General features: G+C 42.1%; 1 protein-coding gene and 1 pseudogene across 1 annotated transcript; one reads left to right on the top strand and one right to left on the bottom strand.

Moving 5' to 3' along the window:
- Nucleotides 1-1,510: 1,510 nt before the first annotated feature.
- On the bottom strand, nt 1,511-9,594 carry LOC139043615 (vacuolar protein-sorting-associated protein 36-like). The gene is made up of 6 exons (XM_070503592.1): nt 6,665-9,594; nt 6,058-6,123; nt 4,606-4,670; nt 3,894-3,978; nt 2,866-2,942; nt 1,511-2,778 (listed from the first exon to the last, which is right to left on the bottom strand). The coding sequence occupies exons 2-6, from the start codon at nt 6,106-6,108 to the stop codon at nt 2,685-2,687; spliced, it is 372 nt and encodes a 123-aa protein (XP_070359693.1). The 5' UTR covers nt 6,109-6,123; nt 6,665-9,594; the 3' UTR covers nt 1,511-2,684.
- On the top strand, nt 7,676-13,613 carry LOC139043614 (mitochondrial ornithine transporter 1-like; annotated as a pseudogene).
- Nucleotides 13,614-21,454: the final 7,841 nt, after the last annotated feature.

Genomic DNA, 21,454 nt, shown 5'->3' with positions numbered 1-21,454 from the left:
ACACACAAGGTCAATCAACAGTGGAATTCACATCAGGAATTAGAAGAAAACAGTTCATGAGCCATTTCCCATTCTTTTAAAACTAAAATAGTAAGAGCTTGAGGTCATAAATATTTATAATCAACTCTTGATTATAAAATCTAAACAAAAAAATTGTAACATACTGGCTTATTCTAACTAAAGGTTTATCATTTTCATATATTTTTCAAAGAGTATTTAAAAAGAACGCCAAGAAACATCGTTTTTAAATTTTGCAAAAACTTTACTCTATATACATTAATTCCAATCATTTAATCCTGAAAGCAATCTTCACTTGTACAATGTAAAGAAACTTTTGACAGTATGTGACTAGAAATATCCCATTACCATAAAGCTACAAACAGATTTATGCTCCTAAGAGCAAAGTTAGGGAAGCAAAAATAATAACCACACCAGTGATAAGCACCAAGACAGAACTTTTTTGCACTTAGGGCCTGATTGGCTCTATTTAAACAAAACCTCTACCAACAGAGGACCAAAATAACACCTTATTTGGCAAAAAAAAAAAAAAAGAGAGAGATAAAAATATACATACAGAGGTCTGGAAACAGTGGAGAATGCCCACTTAAAAAATTAAACAATGAAATTATTCATATTTGTCTTTTAGTTAATGTGACATTTGCAAAATATATTCATATGTCACTTTTCTTCTTTAGTTCGCCTTATACAATTCAGGTTGTGCCATGTTTGTTAATGTTGTCACACTACTGTAAATCAATATGGTGAACAATGGGAGTTTGCTGTAATGAATCCGAACCATGAGAGCTAGATCCAGGAGCCCAAACAACCTTAGTTGCAACTCATTAAGCAGTGAAACAGATTATTTATCTTTGTAATTTTTACAAGCCGTAGCCAGATATCATGTGTGTGTGCGTGCGTGTGCACGTGCAAGTATGCCAGAGCAGTGAGAGCACAACTCAGAAGGGAGTGACATAAACAGGCTCACACAAGGACCCAAAAGATTTGGGCAGCCGACACTGAATTTCCCCAAAACAAACCTGAAGCTGAGCAATGGGGGAATTCGGGGATCTGTCATCACAATATAGAATCAGTGACAGATTTGGAGAACAAAGACTAAGTAAGGCAGGATGCCTCAGCCACAACATTCCCATGACACTGGAGGACACAAAGCAGTGACAGCCACTCTTCAGGCAGGGATCAGGGACAGACTCTGCCTGCACTTGGAGGGATTCCCTGGGTCTGCGGCCGAGGGTTCCTGCAAAGGCAAAGGGTCCCCAAAGGGCATCTGCAGTAGCCTCAGGCAGTGGCCCTCCACCTCACTCAGTGAGAATGTCTTAGGGACCCCAGAGTGTGGCCCTGGGTATCCCCTCCTCCTGGTCTCAACCGTTCTCTGGATACAGATACTATCCCTTCCAGAGACTTGGTCAAAAACTATTGCTACCTTCCACTTCCAACTCAGTCTCAGGAAGAGGGTGTTCTGGTCCCCGTGGGGTCCCTGAGTTTGAGGTAATGCCGACATACTGTATGCTGTACCACAGTAACATATGAAGGCAGGCAAGTCCACTTGAAAACTCAAGCAATCTAAATTCAACATCAGCCAGTTTTTGTTACCTCGGTAATACTGTTTGGTGAGATAGTTTCTCCACACAACTTATGATGTGTGGGGTAAAGAAAAAAAATATTGCTAGAATGTGATAGAAATATTTTTAAAAGTTCAATGTTGAAACTCCTTAAGGGAAGGAAAAGGAGACATTTTACTTTTCCACTGTCTATGTTCCTGTCCTTGGCTTCGAGGTCAAAGAGCACCAAGGTTCCTGTTAAGCTAGTTCAAGCTTCTCCCAGCCCCTCCCCTGCACAACAATCCTGGGGAATTCCTGAGCCGTCTGCTTCCCAAATTTGTAATCTTATCTCTGGGCATGTCTACACAGCTCTTTAATTCAGTTTCAAAATCCACAGTACTTTTTAAACAAAATGACATAGTTGCATTCTTTAAATGCCAGCTATGAAATCATCACTTAAAAAAAAGAAAGAAAGAAACTACTCAGATTATATATACGTAAGACAAATAAAATTCTCTCCCTTTTTAAGTGCTTTATTTGGTCTGCTGCAGACATGCGTATGGCTGCTTCCAAAGAAAAGCCCTTAGGAGGAGCTGCTGACAGCATTCCGCAGTTTGATATTTGTTCCAATGTTGTCAGGTTCTTAGACGACACCGTACATATGACTTGCTTCATGAAAACCCCCCAAAATGGGCACATTAGATACAGGAAAAAACCTTATTTATAATTCAGTGAATTTTTCTCACACCAAAATAACACTCTAACCTGTCCAAACATGCAACTTCTCCTTTTCTTCCCCCATGAACTAAATTCCTTTCCTTAAAAAATAGTCAGACTTGAGGATTGAGTGAAAAACTACCATATTTCAAGTTCAACTCTGAGGGTTCTTTACAACTGTAGCATGATTTCAAATTCACGTTGTCATTCATTTTTCTGTATTTTCCTATATTTATCCTAAATAACCTTCCTGGACCATTATATTTAGGGAGAAATTAAAAGGGTTTTATATTATACTGCAAAGTTCCTGTAAATGCTCAGTTTATCAGGGTTTACTCTGAGCTCAATGTCAGACAACCTCTACATGACGCAAAGATACAGACAAGAAGTATTTCAAATACAAAACCCTTAGCTCTGTGTCATAAATAAATGTGGGTAAAATCGCAAGCCTTCCGCGGAATCATCTCGGCAAAGATGGCCCATCTTCTCTGCAAGAAGCAACCTAGAAATCAAGAGGAAAAGCCACAATCATGTGTCTGTTCAGAAACACAAACTACAAGGTGTAATGAAGAGCAAGGACCTTACGTACCGTTCTTTGGCCAGGAGGACAGACATTCCTACGAGCTTGGCAAACTCTTCTGACGTTAGGGATCCCTTTTCTGAAACCTAACAGAAACACAGAGCAGAAAAATGTGATGGTGTGGACCGTCTAGGCGCCAACCTAAGGAGAGCGTCCACCAGTATACTCAGGAATAACGGACTGAATTTCCTACTAAATGTAAGAATATCCACTACAGAACCACCTCTTCTTCACTAATGTTTAATTCTGCAAAAGCTGAAGGACCCAGAACAAACAGAGAAGAGGTTAAAATATCACGAAGTGCATAGTAAAACAGTGCGGGAGTACAAAGGCGCTACAGTAAAGCTTAAAAAGAACTATTGGCTATTCTAAGAAGGAACATACGACAAATTCTAATTGAGTGCATATTACACGCTCCACTGAGGACCCTTATCTACAGATGTAGTTTAAAATATGTGGTAGAAATACCTATAGTCTTGGGATTTTCATCTAGCTTAAAATTAGAAGCATAATAAATATGAGTTATTCAAATTATACAGGCTCGCCGCAGAGGCTATGAAGGCAGTAATATTTCAAATATCCTAATGAGTAATATTAGCAGTTTGGCCAGCAAAAGCCATCTAAACTACAGTTGCTTTTCATATTTTTTGAAGCAATTATTTCACAAAACAACTTGTGATGTTTTATAATGCTGCTTATGTGGGTGTTACTGAAAGAAAAAGTTCAGTCATGGGTAACATTCTGATTAACAGAGTTAAGAACCTGTTCTCAACACTGGGCATCAAATGAAAAGAGAACGCCTCACTAATTCTATCTCCTTACTTACAAGACGTTACGAGTATCGGTAAGTTTCAAAAAGCTTTCAAAGTATAATTTTGATTACTATTTATTCATTAATGATAAACTGTTTTTAATTGGGTCTTCAAATGTTACTTTTTAGTAAAGTTAAATCCAAAAGGAAATCCTGTTTCTCAAGTTGCTAAGCATCGCGTCTTGGTAGCAAGCCCTAATAACCAGAGGAAGCCGGGTTCACATACTGTCTCCAAGGCTGAGGCCACCATTTCCTCTTCCTTGTGGGCCTGAAGCTCAATTACCATGACGCCGCTGTCGAAAACTCGGAGCCTACAAATCGCAGATGGGAGAACAAAGCCATGAATATCCGGGATTTTCAACCCCTGAGGAGGCGCAAGTATTTCTTGATATCTTTTATGCCCAGGTATGAGGGGAAGAATAACACAAAATAACCTTTAAAACATAACGACCACAAGCAACCATGGCATAACTAAAAAGCTCATGAATAAACAGGTAATAAAATTATGAACTATAATCCAGAGGCTTTTCTATAATCCAGAAATACGTATGGCTACTTTTTTTTAACCTGAGGATAAGGAAAATGTAATTCACAGCTCAATATTTGCACTTCTAAGCTTCCAGAAACTAACGCAAAATGTCTAGGGGAGGAGGCGCTGGTTACTCTGGCCTCATGGGAGGTGCCTACATTCTACTCTCACTGCCCTCAATCCACAGCCGTCAGACTACTAGCACCCGCAGGCCACGCCCAGCCCTAAGGATGGAGGCCAGAATGACAGAGATGCTTGTGGGCCCAGTGAATTCTGTTCACACGGAATGTAATTTCAAGAGGGGCGATATGGTGGCTGGCCCTGCAGGACGGCACCTGGCAGCGCTTGCCTGTCCACTCTGTGAGGAGCAGCGACTACAGCCAGCAAGGCCCCGCGGAGGACCTTTTACCTGAGAGGTAATTTCAGCGCTTCCAGCATCTTGCACGCATTCACTAAATCTTCTGGCGAGAGCAACTAATGGGGAAACAAATCCAGTTTACACTGAAAATTAATAGAGTGATGCTATATAATTATAATGACCACTGAAACAGAAGAGCAAACTTAAAGCATCGTTTATCAAGGATTTTAGGTAGCTTAATCACTACAAGGCAAAAAGGATTAACAAAGAAGCAGACTTCTACTCATTAAAGCAGTGCTATCCAACAGAAACAAAATGCAAGTCATAAATGTAATTTTTAATTTTCTAGTAGCCACATTAAAAAAATAAAAGGAAACAGGTGAAATTAGTTTTAATACGTACATTTTATTTAACCCAATAGGTCCAAAAATTCAACACATTATCAATACAAAAATTACTAATGAGATATTTAAGAATTCTTTATTCTGTACTAAATCTTGTAAAGTCAATGTATAATTTACACTTAGAGCACCTCTCAGTTTACATTAACTACACTTCAAGTTCACAGTGGCCACACGTGGCTAGCTAGCGGCTACCCTTCTGGACCACATGGCCTTAAAGACTCAGCCCATGTGGTGGCTGACAAGCACAGCTCTGAGTCACAAAGAATGGCTCCAGAGCCAGCCCAGCCTGGGTCCAAATAATTTGCCATGGTCAAATTATTTAATCTTTCTAAGCTTCAATTTCCTCTTCCCCAAATTATCCCCCAGACAGGGACAGTAAAAGTAGGCCCCTCACTGAGTTATTGGGAGGCTAGATGAGGGAACCCTTGCAGAGTGCCTGGCGGATGGGGAACACTCACTGATGGCAGTTATGATGACTATTGAAATAAGAACAGAGCAGAGGCTTAGCTCATGGGGCAGGCTGAATGCTGGAGAGACAGGTGTGGGTCATTTGCATGGAGCTGACACCACAAAACTGATTTAGAGGGCACAACGGTGAGAACCCTGGAGGCCAAGGACATCTGGGTGTGAAGGGACAATGAGAGTTGAACAGCGGCTGCAGATTCAGAGCCAAAGAAGCAGGGCAGCTTTTTCTGTATCATTTACAGGCAATTGGTATCCAACCCAGTTAATTCAAACAGGTGACTATCACAGAGAAGGGGCATCACACTCAACCTTATTAATCACAGCAATACGAACACAGAACATTAGAGCTGAAAGGTATCTGTGCGTCCAAACCCTTATTTTAAAGGTAGAAAACCTGAGTCCAGAGAGGTTAAGTAAGCTACTCAAGGTCACTCAGCAAATCACTGGCAAAACCAGGAACAGAATCTACCTCCTAGACCCCAGGGCAGTATTCTATTCACTGCACCACACTGCTTCTCCAAATAGTTTTGATATTCACAACCCTTCCTCAAATTCTATTCACTATAGGGGAATTTGTACTATATTAAGAAAGTCTATAATTAGTTAAAAGAATATCTAAATATTCTATTCTTACTTCCATTCCTCGAGCTCGGTTTACTAAACAGTATACCTCTGTGAGTGACATTATTCCTCCTCGTCCCTGTTAAAAATGAAACAAAAGAAGTATTACGTTACACTTAGCACCAGTTGGCATTTAACAGAAATCACAATCAGAGTGAAATCAGAAATCATAAAATTTCTTAAGAAGCTTTTAAAAACTGTATTTACAAACAGGAAGACCTGTTCAGATACCCTGAGGCAATTCAAATTCAATACTTGGACTTGTCATTATTACTGTTTTAACATTTACTCAACGAAAAATGGGGCTCTCTTCTTTCATGTTTCAGAAAGAGTATTTAAATGTTTCAAGTTATTCCAACTAATAAATGAAAAAAAATCATAGAATTAAATAGGAATATCACCATTTTACAACCCCTAATAAAGTAACAGATCTCCATAATGACTACCAATGGCTGCCAACATCACAAAAAAAGACGCTCAGACGTTATGCACCTCCTGATGCATGGTGCTGGTGACTGTGGCTGGTGGTACTAAACCCATAGGAGATGAGGTGAGTGCTTCCGCTTTTGGACTAATGTGCATTCATTCCTCCGTTTACATTTCCAGTATAGTCATTTTACCTACAACCCTCGAACTGCTGACGTGCACCGGCCTTATGCTCTCCTCTGGCACCATCACACCCTCATGCCGTCTGTTGCTGAGGTTGAGGCGGTCATCAGCTGACCTGGGAAATCTTTTTGCAATGGCAGCTTTTTGGTTAAAAATTTATCCTGGGTTTTCATCTGTGGCAGTTATATGCTCCACTGCTCCAGGTTGGATTTTGAGCATGTAGGCATAGCCTCAGAACCTAGTTTTATTTAAAGCTTAGCGGCAAATACACTAAAGTATTAATAGTGTATGTTTTTGGGTGATGGGACTATAGGTAATGTTTTCCTCCTCCATGGTTTTTGGTTTTGTTTTGTGTGTCACTGTGTTTCTTGTTCTGGCTGCTGTAACAAAATACCATTGACTGGGTGGCTTAAACAACACACATTTGTTACTCATACTTCTAGACGCTGGGAAGTCCAGGATCAAGGTGCTAGCTGGTTCCATGTCTGGGGAGGGCCCTCTTCCTGTTTTGCAGAGGGACCACTTTGCTGTGTCCTCACATGGCAGAGAGCGAGCACAACCTAGCTCTCTGGTCTCTTATAAGGGCGCTAATCCCTTCATGAGGACTCCACCCTCGTGACCTCATCTAAACCTAATTACCTCCTACAGGACCCTCCCCGCCCGCAAAATGCCATCACATTGGGGTTAAAGGGTTCAACAAAGGAATCTGGGGTGGGGGGCCCAACATTCAGTCCGTAGCGTTGTGACTGATAAAGGAGCATGGATCCTGCAGTCAGGCAGACCTGGGTTCGAATCCTATCATTGCCACTTAGCAGCTGTGTGACTTTGGGCACAACATGTATCATGTCTAAGTGTCGTTTTCTCCGTGTGGCAGTTGGGGTCTTGCTGTTCGCCTCACCGAGTTGCAGATCCTTCAATGAAACAGCACGTGCACGTTCCTGGTGGGCGCTCAGGAAGTGTTTCTCTCCCTTCATCTGCCCTCTCCTTTACCACTGAGTTTCAGCGCAGTGAGTGCTGCATGAATGAACGGCTGGACAGGTAACTGGTCTCCTGTGCTGTGTCCTTTCAGTGACCTGCATAATGCGGCTGCCGGTTCCTTCGCCTCCGCGTTTGCTGCCCTGGTGCTCTGCCCCACTGAGCTTGTGAAGTGCCGGCTACAGACCATGTACGAAACGCAGATGTCGGGGAAGATAGCCAAAAGCCAGAAGTAAGCACCGCTTGGGCACAAACATTAGGTCTCGAGCATGTATTGAGTATTTTAAAAAATATATTGTACTAAAATTAAGTGACAGATATAGAAACAGATGTGTCTAATCCAAAATACTGTTTCTAGAACTTCTACCAATCAGAATAATTTTCTGAACGGACTATTTGTGGTGGTCGGACCCACCCCCCAGGCCACAGAACATCATAGACAGGTGTTTAATACCCCAGAAGTGATGAAGCCAGGAGCTTCTACCCCTTTTGACCGGTTGAGGGCATAAGGCATGATCCCCAGCTGTTTTCGGAGGCACATGGCAGACAGCTTTGGAACTGTGTGTGAGAACTGAGCCTTCATAAGGGCCGCTTTGGTTCTGAGATGAATATTTGATGCCCTTTCCCAGGTTTCACGTAGATGTTCAGGCTGATCACCTCAGATCCCCGCGGTAACTTTCTTTACGCCCCTCCCTAATCCTTCAAGCGGACCTGCAAAGGGCGCCAGTTCTGGGAACACTGAGCAGGACCGTTGTGAGCATAGCTGCCCTTCAGATCAAATTCCTCTCCAGCTCAGTCTTGAAAGATCCTAGTTACCCTGTGAAGGTGTATATGTCACGTAATATGATTTATTTGAATTGTAAAGCAATTTATTATCCTGATTAATCTCAAAACTTGCTTATTTATCTTCACATCTGGCTGACTGCAGTTCTGGGGGTGAATATTGCTGTGGTTAACTCAGACCCTGTCAATCCACTGGGGAAAATTGGTAGATAAATTGACCATTTTCAGAGTTACCAGTCCCCTTGCAGCAGCGAGGCTGGGGTTTGTAATAGAGCCCAATTTCCTGCACCCTTGGGATTCTTTGCAACCAATTTGAATCTATTATTCATAGCCCAGAGTCCAAAACTGTGAGTCTTTAAGACTTTTTATTGAGATAGTATGTGTACACAGTAACGCGAACACACACAGAAATCGTAAGTGTGAAATGAACATGCCTTTGTAACCAGTGCCCAAGAAGTAGGACGTTAATAGCCCCCAGAAAGTTGCCCTCATGCCCCTTGAAGTGGTTTAAGGTATTTTTAAGGAAAATGGTTAGGTCCAAAGGACTTAGGCAGATGGACAGCTTGCGTGAAAGTAAGTACTGGCTGACTGTATTTTGGGCATAGCAGTGGCCACGCAGGGGTGTAGAGTAGCTTGGGGTTAAGACTTGGATGGGAAGGTAGGCTGGCCGTGTCGAGTTGGGTTACTTTGTTACGTTCACATCCGAGGATGAGAGCAGCGTTGCAGGAAGGACCTGGCTGATGGATAATACCCGATGAAGCCTTCTGAAGTCCGAGGAAGGAAGATAATCATCAAAAGCAGGTGGCCTTTATTACCTCTGGGCTTGGTCCTTCATTGGTCCAAACTGAGTCACCTGCTCTCTGAGAACAAAGTGAGGAGTGAGGGGTCCGCCAGGCTGCTGAGTGTGCGGGTTCTGCGCTCTTCCTGCCACGGCGCACGTACTCGGGAAGAGGAGTCTAGATGGACGGGGTGCTGTGTTCCGGCTGCTGCAGGACTCGGATCTGCTTAATTAGAAAGCCTTGCACCCCTACCTCTCTAAGAACTAAGTCCTGGTGCTTCTTGCCTTACAGGAGCTGTAGCTCCATTCTTAGAATTTCTTTTGTCTTGCCTTAAAGTAATGTTTAATGTTACTTGCTCGTTTCCCTGCACTGACACAGAATAAGACAAACCCTAAACACCTGAACCAATTTTCTCAGAACATAGCAGATCAAAAGAAAGGTTGGGGAGATAGAAATCGAGGGAGGTAAGGGACTGGGCAAATAGGATACCGTTTTATTCTTGCTGAGTTTGGACAACTCCTTATTGTAATTTCACTTGTTCCGTATTGAAAAATTGGATGTTAGCTTTTTTACATCTTTGATAATATGCCTTCTAGAAATGTGTGCATCCATTTTAATGAGATTTCTTTACCCTGGAGTAGTTCAGGTGACAAAGGTTGTTATAAAATAGCTGTATCTGAGCTTCCCTGAGATTTCCTTCCCACAGCGGCCTTTTAGAATTCTGGTTCTCTGTTTACAGATTCAGCTGCTTCGCCTGCTGTAACTGTCTCTCTGTGTCTCCTCCCAGTACAGTTTGGTCTGTCGTGAAGAGTATCCTTAGGAAGGATGGCCCCTTGGGTTTCTACCATGGACTCTCGAGCACTTTACTTCGAGAAGTACCGGGCTATTTCTTCTTCTTTGGTGGCTATGAACTGAGCTGATCGTTTTTTGCATCTGGGAGATCAAAAGATGAACTAGGTAAATGTATTTGCGTGGACGGCGGGTGGGTTGATGGTGTCCGCTTCCCGACTCTATGGTTGCTGCGGATTCTGTGCACTCTGCGCCGCCTTGTAGGGGATCCACCTGGCACTGGGGAGATTCTAAATCACAGAAAGTAACAGGGCCGAATGATTTCTAGCATCTTCTTCTGGGCTTCATAATTTCCTCAGGACAGGGGCTGGAGCAGCACATCCCGAACTTCTTCCCTAGAATAACATTTGTGAATTTCTTCTGGATCTATTTTCGGGAAGAAGAAATATAGAAATTACTTTCCCTGTGGGAAATTACCTATAAGTCAGCTTGCAATAAACTTAGAACTTGGTAATAAGTCTTGATAGTGTTTTGAGAGCAGTGAAAAGTGTAGTTCTTTCTAGTTTGTTCTGTTTAGCTGCTGGATACAACCATATCAATGTTTGAATCACATGGGTGATAACTTTTTTCTTGAACACCTCCCTTCATGGTTGGTGGACTTATTCTGGGGTTGGTCAAGCTCCCAGGCTTAACTGCCTTGTTTAATAAGACAACGTTGGTTTTTCATGGTAAAGGAAGAATCAGGGCTGTGGGGCATTAAGATAGTTAAGAGAAGGCTGATAAATGCCTCACCCTGCATTTCAGTGGCCTCTATTCTCATTCCTCCTGTAAGGCGTTGCCATGCTGCTGGGGGCCTGCTGATTCTAGGGGCCAGCCCTCCAAGGATGGCACAGGATGGCCACAGTGCCACAGTGATCAGCCTCAACATGACCCTCACTCGGGCTTCTCGTCCTGGCATGATGAGGGGTAGACGCAGGCCACCAACCGGAACCTTATGCTCTTAGAGCTTCGACAGTCTCCTCAGGGAATTGTGTTTGCAGCGTTTTTGTTTGTACCTACCTCCGGCCACTGCCATTGGCCTCTGGAAATATCACATCAGCTGCCCTTGAGACAAAATACTGTTTGCTAATTTTCTTCTCTAGGCCCTGTCCCTTTGATGTTAAGTGGTGGCATTGGTGGAATCTGCCTCTGGCTTGCTGTATACCCAGTGGATTGTATAAAATCCAGAATTCAAGTTCTTTCCATGTCGGGGAAACAGGCAGGATTTCTTGGAACATTTATAACTGTTGTGAGAAATGAAGGTGAGTCTGGTAATGGCAGAAACAGGAGGTATGTTTAGAGGGGCTGGTCATTTCGGTGCTAGTCTCATTGAGGTGGTCAGGTGTGTAATTGCTTTCTTCCCCCGCCGCATATCCCTTTTCTAGTACTGTATATTAATCCACATTTGTGGATTTCTGTTTCCAACCCCCTGTCTTTAGTTTAGTTAGTTAGTTAGTTTAGTTTCATTACTCTCAAGAAAATTTAAAGTTCTTATTCCTAACCCCTGGCCCGGGTACCTGTCAGGATTCTTTGTTCTCAATAGCCTGGAGGGAATTGTTAACTAGGGGCTTTGTCTAAGGGAATAGGTGTTTTGAAGTTAGCACCACTTGTTTTACATAATGTATTATCAGAAAATGATCTCTAAGAACCACGAAGGGATTTAAAAGAATGTACAACATCCTTAATGCTAAGACTTCTGGAATTAGAAATGCACTGAGCAACTTCTGAAGGTAATTTGCTATCAATTTTTAGAGTTAAGCAGGAGGATAAAGATTTCCCAGTTAATGTTTGTTTAAAGCCAGTTTTATGCAACTAGTGAGTAAAGTTCTGTCCTTCCAGCATCCACTGTACGTCTTAAACCTTGGGATGTGAATGTCCCTGTCTTGATTTTAAGAGAGAGAGCAGGAGCCAGCTCCGTGGCCGAGTGATTAAGTTCGCGCATTCCGCTGTGGCGGCCCAGGGTTCGGATCCTGGGTGCGGACATGTCACCGCTCGTCAAGCCATGTTGAGGTGGCGTCCCACATCCCACAACTAGAAGGACCTGCAACTAAGATATACAACTATGTACAGGGGGGGTTTGGGGAAATAAAGCAGAGAAAGAAAAAAAAAGCACCATAACAATATGCAGAAATTGTTTCGTTTGTATCCCAAATAGAGTGCAGACATCTTGTACATTACTGATAGTAACCCCTCTTTGAATTTGTGTAACACTTTATGGTTTTACAAAGTACTCACACCTCAATTATCTAACTAGTTCTTCATAACTACCTTGGGCAGTGCTAATGCTAGAAACAGGTCTCTGACTTCAACGCTGGTGTTGATGCTAGAAACAGGTCTCTGACTTCAGTGCCGGTGCTCTTTCTGCTGGCCCAATGCCTCGTGGCCCTCACCCCCCAGGAGAAGCTGCAAGGCTGCTGCCTCCTGTGGCTCTGTGGTTGCCTTCTGTCTGCCCACGTGAGGCCTCAGCTCTACCCAATCCATTTACCAGAAGTTAACCAGGTGTGGAATTGCTATATGTTACCTAAGCATCAACCAGCTTTGCTGGGAGACCTGACACTTGTCCTGTTTCTGTTAGTTGATTTGTTTCCGTCAGTCCAGGGAAACCCGGAAATAAGTCTTTCCATCACTCGTTGGTTTTTAGTGCTATTGGCTGGATTTCTAAGTGTAAAAATATCTATGCTTTGCAGCTTTGTGGGGTGGCTCCAAGGAGGGGAGTCTCAGTCTTCCATCACCTTTTATCTTCTAGGAATAATGGCCTTGTATTCTGGACTGAAACCTACTATGATCCGAGCGTTCCCTGCCAACGGGGCACTATTTTTGGCCTATGAATACAGCAGAAAGTTGATGATGAGCCAGTTTGAAGCTTACTGACGTGTTCTGGCGAACCTAGATCCAAATAGGCGTTTGAGGACTGCAGTTCATCTCAGGGTTTCATGGAGTACAAGACCAATGTGGAATTATTTTGATTTTGTGGGAAATTTGTTTTTGTCTTCTCTTCTTCTGCTTTAAATCTTCAGCTTTATGGAAGGACTTCTATTTTGCATCATGTAATTTCTGCTCATAATTGTATTGAAATAGAAAAGTTACTGCTCTTGTCCTTGGTGGGACTTTCAGGGCGAGCTGCTGGCCGTCTGTACCGAATCTGAAAGGCTAAATATAGTTATATCAGGGCTTTTGCGTAACCCTGTATGTGTGTACATGCAGTCTGGATGGCTATGTGTTGTGAGTGAAGCACACTTTGTTCCATGTTTGATCTCAAATCTCACCAGGAAAACCTAGAGGCGTAAACCACGTTTCATAAAGATGGTTATAAGTGATGGCTTAAGCCATCCTATATGTAGGGTCTCTTTTAAAATCTGCTTAACACCTATACTATACTAAGTGGTTAAAGTTTTTAAAAAGTTTTCCTGTGGTGCTTGAAAACTAAAATATCCATCTGTGTTTTAAAGAGGAGACCATACCTGCATACTGGTGTGGCTTCCATGTTCTTGATTTAAGTTTCAGAGTAGGCATCCTGGATTTTCCCAGGATGCTCTACTGTTAAAATAGTGCCATTCATTTTCTAGGTGGAATCATATTCTACACTCTGATGTCTTGTTGGGTTTGGCCTAGAGCATCAGGCCTTCAGGCAACAGCACGCCCTCCCCTGTGCCAACTTCCCTTCTCCTCTCCCAAAGAGCTTCCTGTCTGCTGGGCTTTAGGTTGAGGAAGGGGCTGAAGGGAGGGGGCTGTGCTGCTGTGCTTTGTGAAGTCAGCTTGTGGCTGACAACAGCCCTTAGCTTCTGTCTTGCTCCTGGTCTGGGTGGGATTCCAGAGTATTGTGTTGGACCATCTATGGGCTGTTGATCTACTTTGAGCCTCTCACTCATTACCTGCACCAATTGGAAACCCATCCAGCGAGCAGAGCGCCAAAGCCAAGAGAAGCCCTCGTTCCCTGTCTGGTGACTGAGTGATGGGGCTCATGGGTGGAGTCCTCCCATCTCGGACAGAACTAGACACAGTGTAGTGTTTGCACTCCACTGTGAGTAATGTCTGGGCTGACCCATTCTAACATGTCTCAGGATCCATACTGCTTGCCTTGCTTTTACAGTTTCGGAGCCTTTCACATTTGGTACTGGCAGTCAGTGAATTTTAATGATGACCATGTGGGGGTGTGACTTTATAAAGCAAGGAAACAGGAAAAGTCGTTTTGTTAAACTCTGCCATGTATGTGTACTAACCACAACAAAAACCCCAGTTCATCCGATCCCCAGACTTGGGGATGGGCAGCTGCTCCTTGGCCACCTGGTGTAAGAGAGTCCTCCTCGGCACCACTAAAGCAAGCCGCCTCATTCCATGCCACTCCAAGACCAGCAAGGGCTCTCGCAGTAAAAAGTGTTCTTAAGCAGCCTGTGAGACTGAAAGCAGGCAGCCTGACAATGTTAATAGTAGTCCATACCAGGTGTGTCTGTCCCTGTTGGCAGAATGTAAATAATTTTTCTACCTTGCTTTTCTCTCCGTACTTAAATGGTCAGTAGCTACTGAGGGGTGCCTCATCTCAGCAGTCTTGGCTTGACGCGAAGTAGAAAATGGGACTGGCTTCCAGCAGGAAGTGAAGTGCTTCAGAGTCTGTGGTCCCCCTGCCCGGCGCCTGTGGGTCGTCTGGGGGTTAGCCCTGTTGGCAGCAGACCCTCTCATGTTGTCCTTTAAGGATTGAACTAAGTGTCTGCAGTAGAAGCCGTCTGAGGCAAGGAAGAGTGAGTTGGAGTAAGGAATGGAAACCAAAGTCAGGAGAATTTTTTTTTTCATTCTGTTTGCTTAATTCATGGTTCAGTATTTGGGTACAATTTGTACCATTTCAGATTTGTACTCCAGACAAAAATATAGTAACTTGAAATATTGTGTTTAAAGAAATTCTATTGTTCTATCATCATTAAATTATTTACCTAATATTTGAGCATATGATGAGTTGTTTTGTTTAAGTACTTTATATCCATGCAAAGAACTAAGTGACAGTGATGTTTGAGGCATGTTTAGTAATATTCCGAGGTGGTGGTTTTCTTGCAACAAGCATTGGTTTTTGTCAGCAAGATTCCTGATGTAAAATTATTTCACTGTAGGTAAATGGACCAAAATACACACTTTTTACATACACTGGCGGTATGAATCTTGGCTCTCTGGAATCACTCCCCCTGCACCAGGCTGTGGATGGGACGGGACTGACTTGGCAGGATGCCATTCTATTTTTTAAAATAGTTAAACTTCTTGCTATTAAGTTTTGGATAATTCTATTTCAGATTAGTAAATTCTGTTTAAGAAAACCAGTATTATTCTGATGTATTATGATGGAAGTTTCTTGCATTGGTCAAAGAACGCTTCACAGTGGGTTTGAAGAAAGCAATACCCAAGAGGCCCTAAACCAGTTCTTGTTAGGTGAGCAAAAGCAGGGGAGTGTGGTGACTCAGAATTGCCAGAAATCTTGATGCATTTTGGAGGATTAGGGGAGAGAAACCCCAACTGTAGTCCCCTTTATTTCTAAAAGCAAGGTTCTTAAAAACTGCGCTTTCCTTCCCTTGTTGTTGGCAGTATTGAGAAAGGTGACTGGCTCGGTTGAAGAGTGAGATCGCAGTTTTTCCCCATTCCCCTAAGCCCGCCGCCACCTCTGCCCTCCGTGGGTTGTTGCTCCAGGAATTTTAAAGGAAACCGTACAACGTATTCTGCCACAACACGTTTCTGTCACACAAATACAGGGAATAAAGTAGTCATAACGTGGAAGGAACTTGAAAGCATGTTCCTCCAATAACTCTTCCTCCAAGGGAAGCCCAATTAGGGGAGTAAAATGACAACTTCTGTCAGAAAAGCAGACAGCCTTCAGCTACGCTGCTGCACCGGTAGCTGGGACCCTTTGTGGGCTATTTTGAGAGGAAAAAAGAGCACCATAACCAGGCAGCCTGCCAGGATTGCACGGCTTTCTGTGCCACCATGATGCCCAGCGGCTCAGAGCTCTACTCCCATCTGTGCCGCTCTGCCACCCACCAGCCCTTCTCTAAAGTACGGCTCTAGGTCCCCTTTAAAAAAGATACCTACGATGGCAACTGCCAGATAGTCTGAGCTGCCAACCTGGGTGGTGAGTGGTTAGCATGCCGGTTACGAAGTTGCTTAGTTGGAGTGGTCCGTCCCAAACCCTATTTTTTCCCCACGAACTTGTTTTTTTTTTTTTTTAGTGTGCTTTTTGCCGAGCACAAGGTTTTCAGGAATGAGTACACTGTTTTAGCACAGGCACCGGTTCTTATCAGTTGCTACCTCTCACTTCTTGATAAATTCAACTTGGTCTAGACTGTTGAGAGCCTTGCCAATAAAAGGAAAATCACTCAAGGATAATTTAAATAAAGCCAAACTAGAACTGTTTTCAAGGACAATTATGGCCCTGAGATAAAGTTGCAGTGAAGGTACTTAGAATAAAATAGCACCCAGTACCAATGAGAATATGATTTCCGGTGGACACAGGGCTAGCGTGTGTTTATGACAGAAAGGTGACCTTTCCTCGTAGTTCCACATCACCCGAGTGAAGTTGGTTGTGAGTAGGGGTGGGTTGTAAAATAATCTAGATTTCTCCAGGCAAATATTTCCTTTGGCTTCACTGATGATGTTACACAAAAGCAAAAGTTACTGAGATTCTTTATCCTTCATGTTTACCAAGATTCTGTTAGCCTCCCCGACGTCTGTGCCTGTAGAATTAAAGGAAGCTCGTCACACCGTGCGGTGCTTGGGGCAAGAGAGAAGTGTGTGTTGGGGGTGGGGGACTGCTTGTGGAATGGTTCTTGGGGTTTGAAACAGTCTTTGCTGCCAATGTGATGTTTGCTAACAGACAGTTTATAAATCAAGTGGAGGAAGAAAATAGGGATTGCCTTTCTAATAAACCTGAAATTACAAATGTGAAAGCGGGGAATACATACTTGTTCAAAAATATATAAGTAAATGAAATAAACCCACAGTATTGGGGAGAATCGCATTTTTAAAATATCTCGATTATTTTGATATGAAAGTTTTATTTCAAAGTTCTTAAAAGTGGTAACTTTTAATGTTCCTGTTAGTGCTGTTGAGTCAATTCTGACTCCCAGCGACCCTGTGGACAGCAGAGCAGAACCCTGCCCGGTCTTTTTGTACCATCCTCTCGCCTTCCAGCGCTCTATCAGACAATTCTCCGCTGCTCTTCACAGGGTTTTCATGGCCAATTTTTTTGGAAGTGGGTGGCCAGGCCCTTCTTTCTAGTCTGTCTTAGTCTGGAGTCTCTGCTGAAACCTGTCCTCCATGGGTGACCCTGCTGGTATTTGAAAAACTGGTGGCACAGCTTTCAGCATCACAGCAACATGCAGCTGCCACAGTATGACAACCAACAGATGGGGTGGTGTGGTTCCCTGACCAGGAAACGAACCCAGGCCGCAGTGGTGAGCACGCTGAATCTTAACCACTAACCCCCAGGGCTGGCGAGTTTTCCTGTGTACTGTGTTCCAAATTTATCTCAATACAGATGAAAACTATGTGTGAAGTATATTCCTTCAAAGAAGAAAAAAAAACTGCCACTGACATTTTATATTTGTAATAGATTTCTTAACACATGTACATATATGTAAATAAAAGTATACTGTCAAAGAGACAGGTTTTTAAGATGTCAACGTGCAGTAGGGATTGAAAAGACGTGATTCTATCCTGGAAAGGACACTGTGCTCAGTCAGACGTTAGTTCTGGCTTGAAAATATATCTCGACTGCAAACTTTGGACCGTAAATTTTCCATGTCTTCTGTTTATGGGGATTATCCAGTTCGCTTCTTGAAAGATAAAGCCTAGAATAGAAAAAAAATCATTACGTTTAATTTTGGGCTAAGAGGAAAGCCATGCAGCCGGGCCCGCTTGTTAGAGCTTTAGAAGAGACCTGGCCACCGTTAGGCTCAGCCCCTTCTCAGAGCCCGTCCTCCCACCTTCTCTAGGGAGACGCAAAGTATCTTAATCCTCAGTAACACAGCAGTAACAACATGTCGTCGATTCTTTTAACATTGCCTGTAATGGAGTTAATGACATCTGGGTTTAATAAAATAAGTTTCTATATGTGACAAATCAGCCAGAGAGACTCGATGTGTATTAAAACCCAGTAATAAAATACTGAGTGTCTTTTAAATGATGAAGCTGACATTTTCAGCTGATTAAGAATCTTGTAACTAATAAAAACAGCTTTACTAGGTAGTATGGAAATTTAAATGTTAAATCTTTAGAAACACATAAGTGAGGAGAAAAGTCATCTAATTTGTTGCCTCTCCTATATGATTATGGTGTTTTAAAGGAAAAAACTGTTCTTAGCAAGAACCACTTTTCAGGAGTAGCATCAAGTGACGTTCTGCCCAGATGTCTATATGAGGGACTTTGTTCCTGTTAGGAATCAAAGTTTATTGTTTGCAAACATCTAGGGAAAAAATTGCTAGAAATTTTCCATTAAATCCAAAGTTCAGTCTATCAGAACCCATTAGATGTGTGTCGTTGTAAGTGTGTAGGCCGGATGTTCAGTTCAGTGTTGCGTCACTGGACTTGTGTGATTAGATTTAGTTCAGGGTTGAAGGAAAGGCTAGGCTTGCATGTAGTGAGAACTATCAATTCATGCCACGTACAGTCACAACCACTTCTTCAAAACTCACCTGCACAATGTTTTGAATATTACTTTCCTTTTGTATTTCATGGTATGGTGATACCAATGATCTGAAATTTTCAGCACCACAAAACATACTCCTTAAAGTGAAGAACTTATAGACTCAGGAATGAGTTTCCAGATATGGTAGAAGATTCTTTGGAATAATAATCTTCAAATCAATTAATTTTTAAAAAAGCTTTCCCAATTTAGTTATTAGAAAATCCTTTTAAATGGGAGACTATTAATGATTTTTGTTAGCTGTCTTTATGATACTTATTCTGTCTTATAACTTCTGCCATTGATATAAATGAGTCAATCAGCTTTTAAACTAGCTGAAGCCTTGCTAGGTGATGCCTTCTTTTGGAAGAGAATTTGGTGGTGGCCGGTCATCAGTAAATCAACACATACTGAGGACCTGCCATATTCGAGGTACTGAGCAGACTCATATTAAACTTCCATGGGAGGGATTTACCACCACACCCGAGATCTGATTATAATACATTTTAACTTATAATGCAGTCCTATGGTATAGACCTTGAGGATGATGCAACAGGGGGTCTCAAGAATAACCATATTTTTTAAATACTCAGATTAAGATGGGTAAGGCAATGAAGAGTGGTGACTAGAGGACTTTTTGGTTTCTATAAATTGAGCTTATGGTAATCAGCAAAAGACTTGCCATTTCACCTTACACATACATTGAAGATGAAGCCATTTCTACTGGATTATATCATAGCCATACCTGTTTTTCATGAATGATGTATGAAACCAGAAGAAAAACGGGCATTTGTCATAGTACTTAGGAATATTCTAAAAAGACATGGTTTAAAAATAAAAGGTTATTTTTCATAGTAAAATTGATACCAAGAACTAATCATTCCAAAGTGATTAAAATTCCTTCCTTTATTCTTGTTTATCAAACAATTGTAGCCATTAAATATGCAGCACTTACAGTCTTTAACATTACACTTAACACACAAAGGAGAAGGCTTTAAGAGACGGCTCTTTTTTTTTTTTTTTTTTTGAGGAAGATCAGCCCTGAGCTAACATCCGCCACCAATCCTCCTCTTTTTGCTGAGGAAGACTGGCCCTTAGCTAACATCTGTGCCCATCTTCCTCTACTTTATATGCGGGACCCCTACCACAGCATGGCTTGTCAAGCGGTGCCATGTCCGCACCTGGGATCCGAACCGGTGAACCCTGGGCCGTCCAAGCGGAACGTACGAACTTAACTGCTGCGCCACTGGGCCGGCCTGAGACTGCTGTTCCTGCGCCACTGGGCCGGCCCGAGACTGCTGTTCTTTTGCTGTTTCTACCAAAAATTTCAAGGAAATCTATTTTTTCTGTGATAGGTATTTATAAATGTAGACAGTGGTCTTTTAATCTGGTTTAGATAGTGCTAAACAGAATCTACTAAGGATCTATGATTATTTATGCCCAAATATATTGTCCATTTCTACAAGGAGCAGCTGCATTGGATAATTAACCGTCATTATTGATGATGATAAAAATACCTAAATTTTTTGAAAGTGCTTTCATCTCATGGCCCTGGAAAATCACAAAGGCCAGGTATTACTAATGTCAATGGGTCAATGCCGTTACACCAGTGCTTCTGCTTGGTGTAGAGACCACTGATAGAGAATTCAAACTGGTCCATTATTCAAGGGGTAACCATCCACTGTGGGAACAATCCAGGTCACCTGCTTCAACATATTTACCATTTCAATACTTAACAGATTCTCTCCCAACAGGGAGCAAGCAGCAGCTGAAGGAAGGCACAGGAAATAAGTTTTAAATTGATCAGCATATTTACTTATTGGCAGTTCTCTTTGGTGATTTAATAGGAAGATGAAACTACTGAGGCTTAGAAATTTGTTATATACAGAATAATACACATTTTTTTTTTAGGAAGATTAGCTCTGAGCTAACATCTACTGCCAATCCTCCTCTTTTTGCTGAGAAACTGGCCCTGAGCTAACATCCATGCCCATCTTCCTCTACTTTATATGTGGGACGGCTGCCACAGCAGGGCTTGCTGAGCGGTGCCATGTCCGCACCCGGAATCCGAAGGTGAACACCGGGCCGCCGAAGCAGAACGTGCGAACTTAACTGCTGCACCACCAGGCTGGCCCTACTCACACATTTTATGACTATCAATATAAACTATATACGTGATATTCAGAGTAATGACAATGGCAGACGTTCAGTTTTTCATAAAGTAAATATTAGATTAAAACTACCATTTACAATGTATTATAAATCAATTCAGAGGAAAATAAAATCTCCCTCACTTTAAAGTATTTTGTAAATTATGGGGAGTGATGAATTTTTTTTTTTTTAGTTTGGCACAAGCTAGTGTTATTTTTTAATTTTTTTTAATTTTTATTTTTTTCGGATGTACATCATATTTCAAATTCTGTATACATTACATCATGTTCACCACCCGAACACTAATTATAGTGCATCCCCTTGGGGAGTGATGTATTTTAAAGATACAAAACAAAAATGTGATCACTGCTATAGAGTAAAACATACCTTTGTTGTTTTAACATCTTGGTTTTTGTATTTTTTTCTTATTTGAAAGTTAATCCATGCAAATTGTATAGAATTTAGAAAAAACAAATGAGCAAGAGAATTTTAAAATTACATATGCTTTTCTTTTAAAAAAAAAATTATAGATCTGACTTGTTGCTTTTCTTTTCTCCCTCTCCCTGGCTAGGGATTGACATCTCCTATCATCTCCCTTGTTGGGAATTGTAGCAAAGGAAATCCCAAAC

The sequence above is a fragment of the Equus asinus genome, unplaced genomic scaffold, assembly GCF_041296235.1.
Source record: "Equus asinus isolate D_3611 breed Donkey unplaced genomic scaffold, EquAss-T2T_v2 contig_306, whole genome shotgun sequence".
Lineage (NCBI taxonomy): Eukaryota > Metazoa > Chordata > Mammalia > Perissodactyla > Equidae > Equus > Equus asinus.
The sequence above is the reverse complement of the archived record's forward strand: the minus strand, read 5'-3'. Positions and strand labels throughout refer to the sequence as shown.